The sequence below is a fragment of the Drosophila grimshawi genome, unplaced genomic scaffold (assembly GCF_018153295.1).
Source record: "Drosophila grimshawi isolate 15287-2541.00 unplaced genomic scaffold, ASM1815329v1 contig_1367, whole genome shotgun sequence".
Lineage (NCBI taxonomy): Eukaryota > Metazoa > Arthropoda > Insecta > Diptera > Drosophilidae > Drosophila > Drosophila grimshawi.
The window spans coordinates 13,483,085-13,492,831 of NW_025062889.1; the positions used below are offsets into that span (position 1 = coordinate 13,483,085).

Consider the following 9,747-nt stretch of genomic DNA (forward strand, 5'->3'; position numbering starts at 1 on the left):
CATACTATCTATCAAATCGAAATAAATGTTTTTGTATTAGCCGACTAATGGATAACGATTTATGATGCTTTCGAAGTTCAATGCCGTCTTCATTATTTAATCGACACCTCTGTTGCCGTGGTAACAACGCTTAGCGCCAGCAATTGATAGTGAAAAGGTCGCTATTATTAACGGCGCCTATTTCATAATACATCCGAAGATGATCGAAAGCAGCAACTTCAATTATTATTATTATTATTATTATTATTACTATGTAGTGTAGATTTTATTATCCGATCCAAAATAGATGTTGACCCAAATGTAATAAAACAATGTTTGCCATGACGCTGCAATCTCTTCAGCGACCACCAATTACGACAGCCATCAGCAAAAGCAAACTGGACGGGGGCGTGCCCCTCCATGCTAAATAACGCAGCTCACGTAAATTGCGAGACTCGTGCCTCGTGCCATATAAATAGCGGAGGGCGATGGCAAATAATATCAACTACTTAAATAGATGCTCCGCATTTGCCAAATTGCCATATTATGTCACCTAAAAACCAAATTGGCCTTCAGCACAGGAGCCACAATGTGCAGTGGGTCAATAGACAACGGTGAGAATTGCAACAAGCCATCGTAAAAGCACATTATTACCAAAAGCCGTAAACACATTTCGCACCCACTTCTTTTGTGTTACACATTGGTATTTATTTCTTTTGGTGGCAACGACAATGACAATGTCGATGCCATAGTCCCATTGAAATTGCTGCTGCCAAACGCAAACGGAGGCGTGTTGCAAGCCATAATTCAGTTCCTCGTACTCATGGCATGCAACAAGACTTTGGAGTTGGAGGGATCGCTGTTGTTGCCATTTGTCATAATTGGACGCGCGTGGAAGATGCACTGTCAACTTCCTTGTTGTCATTATTGTTGTTGTTGTTGTCGCCTGCTGCCTGTCAACGTGTGGCAAATGACTAGAGCTGACTTAAGTTAGCCAAACTAAACAGACACATTTTTTAAATGCCACAGACTGAAGTCGGAACAGTGGTGTGCATTTTCAATATGAAAATTAGGTTATTCATCTACAGTTACAAACTACAAATGAGAGCTGGCAACTGTTCAATGAAATTAAATTAAATCAATTGAGTTAAAGTCGAGCAAACTGGCAGCAATTTGTCAAGTCTAGCAAAAACTCAGCATACATTTTAAGTACGTTTACAATGAAGATATTTCGCACAATCTGACTGAAATAAAGTATACAAAAATGTTGGAACTATAATTAATTATGCTCACCAGCAAATTTACTGTCAGTATAATTAAGAAAAAAACGTGAATGATAATTTGGCCGAAGGCCTCTGCCGCAAAAGCGACAACATGAAGCCTTAAGTCTTGCCATCGTAAGCCAACACTATAAATAAATAAATTATATATAATTATAAAGTTAAAAAATACATACATACAAATATTTCCTGGATTGGTTAGGTATGTTTCTAATCCATTAAAATTTACTACCACTAAGTTTCGGTGCATTTACAATTATTGCAGACTAGACTCCAACACAAATTCGAGTAAATCAAAGCTGATTCTACAAATTTCAAAACAAATTATAAACAAAACTCTCTTGGTTTTGTCGAAATGTTAAGCCTTATCTAAGCAAAATCATATTATGTAAAAGATGTAATGGGAATGCTTGCTAATTGGCGTGGAAAAACTAGGGTCATGTGGTCTGCCATGTGAAGACCTGGGGTAAGATAAGCATCTGTGTTGCAAGCCCACTGTGCAGCACCTTTTCTACGACTGCCACAAGCGGAACAGCAGTGAAAATCTTACAAATTTGTGGAAAGAAAAAATCACAAAAAGGCGGCACACGACAAACTGCACGCAGATGTTGCCGTTGCAACAGACAACAGATAGTCAAGTAAATATCATAAAAATGCAATGAATGAATTAACATACTTGTTAATGGGTAACAACTATACATACTCACGCACTTATACACACACACACACACACACACACACACACACACACACATAAGTTAGCTGAGTTGGGCACTAAGACCAGCAATCGAATATCATTTTGCTTATTGGAATCTGAATGTGCGAAATGTGCTGCATGTGAAAGTTTGGCTGGTGGCAACTGACGTAATATAGTTGCATCTTCCGTTAGTAGCGCCATTGGTGTTCATCGTTGCCGTTGTCGTTGACGATTGCGCAATTTGAAATTGTGTCTCTATCGGCTGCAGGAAGATGGCCACGAAGTTTCCGCTCACAGCCGAAGGCTTGCCACTGCAACACTGCAGTCAGTGGGTGTCTTCACTGGCAATCGGTGTTTAATTAGCAATATTTGTCAAATGGCTATCAAAATTTGTATTTGCCCGTCGCAGCAGTCTCGTTTCATGTGTCTTCATAGCAGATGAGGAAATCTTCGGGTGCAGCTGCAACGGTACGCAAATTGGAATGCGGGACCTCTGACAGTGTCTCGACTTGTGGCTTCGTTTGCTAGACCTGGTTACGCAACTGCCGCTTCAACCGACTACCGACTGGACCCTGTGGGCTGAGTCTCAACTCTCTTGGCCAAAAATCAAAATAAATACATGTATATATGTATGTAAAACTGAGCCACTAAGCCACTGAGCCGGTTTTTGGCCGTCTGGCAACCAAAAGAGCAACGATTGCAGGACAACGCCTCGAATGAGCATATCCAACCGTGTTTAATCACTGGCTTAGCCTCGATGTTGCGTGTAGGCTTGCCGACATCTTCTGCTTTATGGCCATTATTGCAACAGTGCCAAATCGCTTGTATCTGCCATAAATAACAGTTAATACTCGTCTCCAGCATTGTATGATCTGCAAAAAAAAAACAGAGAAGCAAAATAAAATACAAAAAACAAGATGCTATTAACCAGCCTGTCCAGCATTTGCTATCCGGGCGACCTTGGCGTGCAAAACTCACTTTTCTGTAGATCTCCGAATGAATCTTATGGGTTTTGATTTCGATTTCGCTTATCCACTTAATGCCACACAGCCGGCCACAAAAATCATGTGAGTCGCTGCACAACAAAATGTGCTTTTTGTGTTTAATATTTTTTTTTTCTCGACCACCTGTGGCGGGCGCTTCGTCTTCAATTGTCCAAATGAATGTGTGTTTGTGTGTGTGCGAGTACCTGAGCAATTAATGCAGCATTAAATTGAAATTGCGCTGACAAAACGCAACTAATTGGCAGCATCTGGCCTGGCCTGGCCTGGCCTGGAACGGCGGCAGATGATGCAACTGGTCAAGAAATCTGCTTTTGGGCGCTTCAGCGATCGTCTGTAATTTCATTTACGCTCTAAATGTGGGTCAGCGGAGCAGGAGTGGTAACAATACCATTACTATCAACACTTGAGCCAGCCCGAAACAAGTCTTCTGTTGTGGCACCTGCAGCATCAGTTCGATGATGCGCGACCACGTAACGAATTGGGGTAGTTAAGTTCGCCGCAAGCAGAGGTAAGCAATGAAATTATGGGCGCGATATGTCAAATACGCTTACAATTGACGATGTCGATGTCGAAGACGATGACGCAGCAGGAAGTGGCCCCCTAAATAGAGGCTTGAAAGTGGGGATTTAATCTTAGCATTGTGGACGCATTTGGGATTAGTGCCCATTAAAACACTGATTGAAGGCCAAAAGTGTGCTTTGTCACTTTTCATTGTTTATGTTGTAACATTCCCGAGTATGTCTGCACTTCGACTGGTATATGTTAAACAAATTGTGGGCCGACTTTGGAAACCTCAATTAACGGCTGAGTGTATGCAATTGAACCTAAAGATTATATAATATATATAAAACCAAATATTTATTTTAAAGGAATTGCAACCTAATTTATAATCCCATCAAATAAACTAGTTTGTAAGTTCTTTAAAAACTTGTATGAAAATTTATAAATAAATTAAAATAAATAAATAAATAAAATAATTAAAAGTAGATTCAGTGCTTAGACCTCTGTGTAAGTCCAGCAAGAAATACACTTGATATGATATTTAAAACATGTATTTTGTATCATAATAAAAAAAGAGTACAATTTCAAGAACATTTAGATTTACGCATAGTATTTGAAGAAATCATTGTTCATATTAATTATAAGTAATGAATTTTCTTTACTATTTTTAAGTACATAAAATATGAAGGCTAAAGCCAGTAGAGAATATCTAGCCGCTCAATCTGGCTCACAATAGTTGAATACATAATTTTTCCCACTTAATTGACTGCAATGCGAATGAATGCTTTCATTTATGGTTAGTTTCCATAGTCCTGAAGTCCTTCGCTCAAGCAGGCCGTCATTAAAATAAAAACTTGTTCCACATGCCACATGCAGAAACTCGGGCAATGCATAACCTAAATAAACGTCGATATCAATGAAAAGATGCCATAAATTATGCAACCGGCATGGACTCCAGTTTTGAGCCCCGGTCCCAACTCCGGCGAAAGGTGTTTACGGCGCCTGCAGCGCCTGCGTGCACGACATCTTCGCGCCAGAGCAACTGAAACTGTAACCAAAAATTAAAAAATCGAAAACAAAAAACAAAAAAAAGCGAAAACAAAACCAAAAACTTGATGCACGAGTCTTCGGGGCTGTCTTCGGGAACGCAGCGCGAATTTCAATTTCAATTTCATTCCATTTCATTTGTGGGTACCCGAAACAAAACCAAGTCAAGTGGACCCACTGCGCATGCACACACACAATACACACACACACACACACATAGGCACACACACATGCGCACACACGCACCCGCATGCAAGAGTGAGTGCTTTAAGCCCGGCCTGAAACTTTGGCTGTGCCTGTACCTTTGCCTGTACCTTGGTCTGGGCCCAGTTACGCTTTGACTCTTATTGTTGGTGACGTTGCACATTCTTCATTATTTTCTCGATTTGCGCACTGTGTGTTTTTACCTAATTTCAAGTTTCGGGTTTTTTGGTTAACTTCTTTTTGTTGGTTTTTTGGTTCGCTTCTTTTTTTTGTTGTTGTTGTTTTCAATGTGTTTAACATGTCGTCGGCGCTGGCTAAATTCGCCTTTTCGTCTTTCGTCTTTCTGTTGTTTGCTTCTTTTCTTTATTTTTTGCATTGAAGGCCGCAACTGCAATTTCATGCAACTCTCTTTGCCCGCCCGCCCCGCTGTGATGTAACAAGTGCCGCTGCCTTTTCTGCTGTTGTTGTTTCTGCTGTGGCTGCTGTTGACGCCGCTACTTGTTGTGGACATTGTGCTTTATGTGGACACTGTCAATTTTAATTTTGCATATTATTTATGAGGCTGTTGTGGCATAGCCACACCCGATCTGCCTATATACCAATAACTCAAATTTGTAGAACTTTTGTCAAGTGATTTCTTCGCATGCATAAATATGAAATACTCTTCAAAATTAGTATGCGCAGTGGGATACTAATACAATTTGGTTTTATAAGCTAACGGGTCAGCAGCAGAAATACCATCAAGCTGGCCAAGAGTGTTAATTGTGCATTTATTAAACTATATAATGGACATTTCAGCTGAGGGTCTGCCATAAAACACGCATCTTATTTACATGCACAAAAATATATGTTAAATGCCATTTAGTGCTAGTCAACTATAAGCTGTTGTATTGCTAGCCCCCAGAGCCACTGAAGCGAGGCGCCAGCACCTCCACAACAACCACCACCATCGAAGCATATTTGTTGTTGTTGTTGTTATTATTGGTGCCCTCGTCTTCATGCTACGTCCCGTTGCGAAGGTCGGTTTTGTTTGCCCGTCGGCGCTTTGTAGCCACATTTTTTTGGCGAATCGCAGGCCACAAAATCGAACTATGCTAATTGTTTGTCACTCACGTTGCGTTTAAGCAAGTTAAGCATGTAGTATAAAATGCACGCACGTAGCCACTTAACCATTAAGTGTATCAGCCACCGACGCCCACAGCAGCAATTGACCTTATGGAGGAGTGGCCCGCAGACAATTAACAGCTGGTCAACATCAACATCATCATTAATAACATAATTAGCAGTCAGTCCATCAATCCGTGAATGTGGCGACCCATTCTAGCTCTGGGCCACTCACACACACACACACACACATACACTTAAATAATACATATGTAGTTGCACTTGAGATCTACAAGAAGCGCCAACGCACACTTGAGGCTCCAAGAGCAAGCGTCCAAATATTTGAAGATTGCGACTTTACAGTCGGCTGCTGCGACTGGCTAAGTTTTACCTTGGGAAAATCCGAGCAGTCAGCGTCAGGCTGAGTCCAATTCATCAGTCAGTTGGGGTCGTCATCGCACACACACACACACAGCACAAGACAAAACAAACGGCAAGTCTGAGCGCGCTCTCACTCCGAGTCTGGCTCTGCTTTACTCTCACTCTTTATCTTTCGCTTTCAGTGACGTTGGCAGCGACGCTCGCGTCGGCGTCAACGTTGGCATTCTCAGCAGTTGCGTGCATTTTGCACAAGCGAGCGCTTTGAGCCGAGACTAAAGCTCAAGCTGAAGCTGTGTGACTGTAACTCTGCCTGAGCAGAGCTTTGCAGCAGCAGCAGCGGCTCGACCGTGTCCCCACACACACACACACAGACACACGCACACATACATACACAGTAGTACCTGCAGATAGACATAGTTGCAGACCAAAGAGTTGTTGTTGGCGTCGCTGCTACTGCGACCGTTTGCAGTGTGTGTGTGTGTGTTTTTTACCCAAAAAAAGTGTTGCTCTTTTTGCTGCTGCGCGGTTGGCGTCGCTGCGTTTCTTTGGAGCTTCGCATTCAAAATATAAATAGATGTGCATGTAGGGAAATGCGAATAGTGTTCATAGAAGACCTCAGCGGAGGCACATTTCAGCTCTTTTGTTTTAACGCGCTGTTGGTGGTACAGGGATTCCAAGCATGAGATCCCTCAGTTTATTGGTTAGTGCTGCGTTAAATAATAATTCGTTAAATAATAACAACTGTGCATATTGTTTAAGTCCTGTACTAAGCAAAAACATCATTTTAATACGCAAGATTTTCGAGTGAATAAAATGTGCATTTGCTAAAAGCAACAACAATTACTTAATACGACAAGTGATTTGTAATTTGAAAATTCTTCGAAATGGAAAGTTTGTCTAATTGATTCTGTGCGATTTTCTGCCGTCCACAGCTACTTAGCGCCAGCTGCGCGCTAATCCTTAGCATTGCCTACGCCCATCCGCCCCAAGGGGAGTGGAAGAAGAAATTAACGTGGAAGGAGGATTGGGTGCAAGTGTGGAAGACGGTGAAGAAAGAGGCATGGGAAACGAAATGGAAGAAGGTTTCGGTGCCAATATGGAAGGAAGTTCAGGTAAGCAGATGGAGTCAGGCACACACTGGATTCCAAATTAAACAAAGATGTGCATGGTGCATAGGTGCCCGTTTGGAAAGAGGAACAAGTGCCCGACTGGAAAATCGTGAAGAAGCCAAAAATTGAGGAACGGGAAGTGCCCGCCTGGAAAGACGTTAAGGTGGCCGAGTGGAAGAAGGTAACGAAACCCATTTGGGTGCCCACCAAGGTGGCCGTTTGGAAGGAAATCAAGGTGCCCGTCTGGAAGGAAATCCAAGTGCCCTTCTGGAAGGATATCCAGGTGCCAGTGTGGAAGGAAGTACAGGTCGCTGACTGGAAGCAAATGTTCGAGCCACAATGGGTAAGATGTCAACACCAAAATGTAAAAAACCCAAAAATCTAATCCTGATCCAAATCTTCTGCTATTCATTAACCAAAGGTTAAAATGGGCATTCCTGGCGAAAAGTTCCTGGGCAAAGATCACGAGGGCTGGGAGTACACCAGTCATGATCTGTGGCGCAAGAAGCTCGTGTGGAAGCCCGTGTGGAAGAAGGTCTGGCGCACCGAAAAGAAACAGGAGTGGCGCACCGAGAAGAAGGAGGAATGGCGTACCGAAAAGGTGCAAGAATGGAAAACGGAGAAGGTGCAAGAGTGGAAGCAGGACAAGAAACTGGAATGGAAAGACGAATGGGTGCAAGTGTGGAAGAACTCAAAGAAACAAATCTGGATCAAGGAGAAGCGCGAAACGTGGGTAGAGGAGAAGGTACAGATCTGGCGCACCGAAAAGAAACAAGTCTGGGCCACCGAGAAGAAGCAGGCGTGGAAGGATGAATGGCAATCAAAACAGGTGCCCGTCTGGAAGGAGGTCAAGGTGCAGGAATGGAAGAAGGTATGGAAGCCAGTGTGGGAAAAGGTCTGGGTGCCAATTAGCCACCACGGACATGGCTGGGACTAATTAATTGCTCCCTGAAAAGCCCAACATATCGCAGAACTATGCGACAGCACTGATATATCTGATAACTGCCCCTGGCCACCAGTTGATAACCCAAACCCAAAATAAATAATTCTCAATTTTATTTTGGCTACAATTGTTAATACTTATATAAGTCTGCATTGGTATATATCATTCATTCCAAAACCAACATACACCGAATGCATTTCGCTGACAAATTTTTACCCATTTTTCCATTCCATTCATTTTCCCAAAATTCCTCCTCTATGTCTCTATCTCTATCTCTCACTCGTTCTATATCTTAAGTGTACAAATTAGTCATGCTCGCGTTTGTCTTGAAGTTATTCAAATTTATTAATTGGCCCTTTGGATTTGCCACTGAAATTCAACTTCAATGAAGAATGAATCTCAAAAATTATATATTAAAAGAAGCAAAAAATACAATAAAAAAAAGAAAACAATGTTGAAGGTTTGTAAATATGTACCTTAAGCGAAAATCATAAACATGATCATAATTCAAATCATAAACTATTGTACAAAATTTTATGTAATGCGAAAAGATAAAAATACAAAAATCATAAAAAATAAAAATAAAACAATAAAAAACAACTGAAATTCACTTTTAATTATGGACCATATACTTAAGATTTCATCACTTGAGGCAATGTACTTGAAAATTGAAAACTTCCCAAGTGCCAATGTGATGAAATCGGGCTCCAGCTCCCTTTTACTTTCATTGGCCAGATGGATTGCGCAAGAGCATCCGCGGCATGATCAACCATTGCCATTCCCATTTGCCATTAGATGGCCATTAAGCCGAAGATGCAACTCATAAAGTTTCGGGCCGCATGACACGCGGAAGTTGAGTTTAGGTATGCGTCGCACCCCGCCATCGCCGATGCAGCACTCGCAACGAAACGAATCCAACCGAAAGGGGCAAGTTTTTTTGCACGATTGTTGCAGCATCAGTCAGCAATATCATACTGCGGGAGGCCAACAGCCAATAGCCAACAGGCAACAAGCCATAGTCAAGAGCCAAAGCCAATGCATATGAACTTGCCGCAAAGCGATTGCGATTACAACTTGCAACTTGCAACTGCAAACTGTGTGCATCCGATGCTGATGCCAAATAAATCTCAAGGAAGCATCTCATCATCAGCCAGATAAGCAGCAACAATAACGCCTCACTTCCTGTTCAAGTTGAATGCTGAATGCAGTTGCGGTTTAGGGCTAACAGAGGGTTGGTGAGGAAGAGGCGTGGTGGGGGGCGGGGATGAGGGGAATGGAGCAAGTGCCTTCCCTGCCTTGCAGCTGCATTCAAACTGAAGTCCAAGTCACTCGGTCGCCGCTGTTGCAACATATTGCTTTAATTGACTCGACTCGCTTCTCTGTGTCTGTGTGCCAAAAAAAAAGAAGAAAAACCAAGAAAAAAAACCGTTACCGACATAAGTAAAACACTTACCCCCCTTTTCCACCCACCCAGAGCAGACAGCTGTTTGGCTTACAT

General features: G+C 42.2%; 1 protein-coding gene across 1 annotated transcript; it reads left to right on the plus strand.

Annotated features, from left to right (window-relative positions):
• The first annotated feature begins 6,795 nt into the window (after positions 1 to 6,795).
• Positions 6,796 to 8,693, plus strand: LOC6559280 (golgin subfamily A member 6-like protein 2). Its single transcript, XM_001986696.2, has 4 exons — positions 6,796 to 6,897; positions 7,130 to 7,309; positions 7,374 to 7,649; positions 7,728 to 8,693. Exons 1-4 carry the CDS (start codon positions 6,877 to 6,879, stop codon positions 8,241 to 8,243), a joined length of 993 nt encoding a protein of 330 aa, XP_001986732.1. The 5' UTR covers positions 6,796 to 6,876; the 3' UTR covers positions 8,244 to 8,693.
• The last annotated feature ends 1,054 nt before the right edge of the window (positions 8,694 to 9,747 follow it).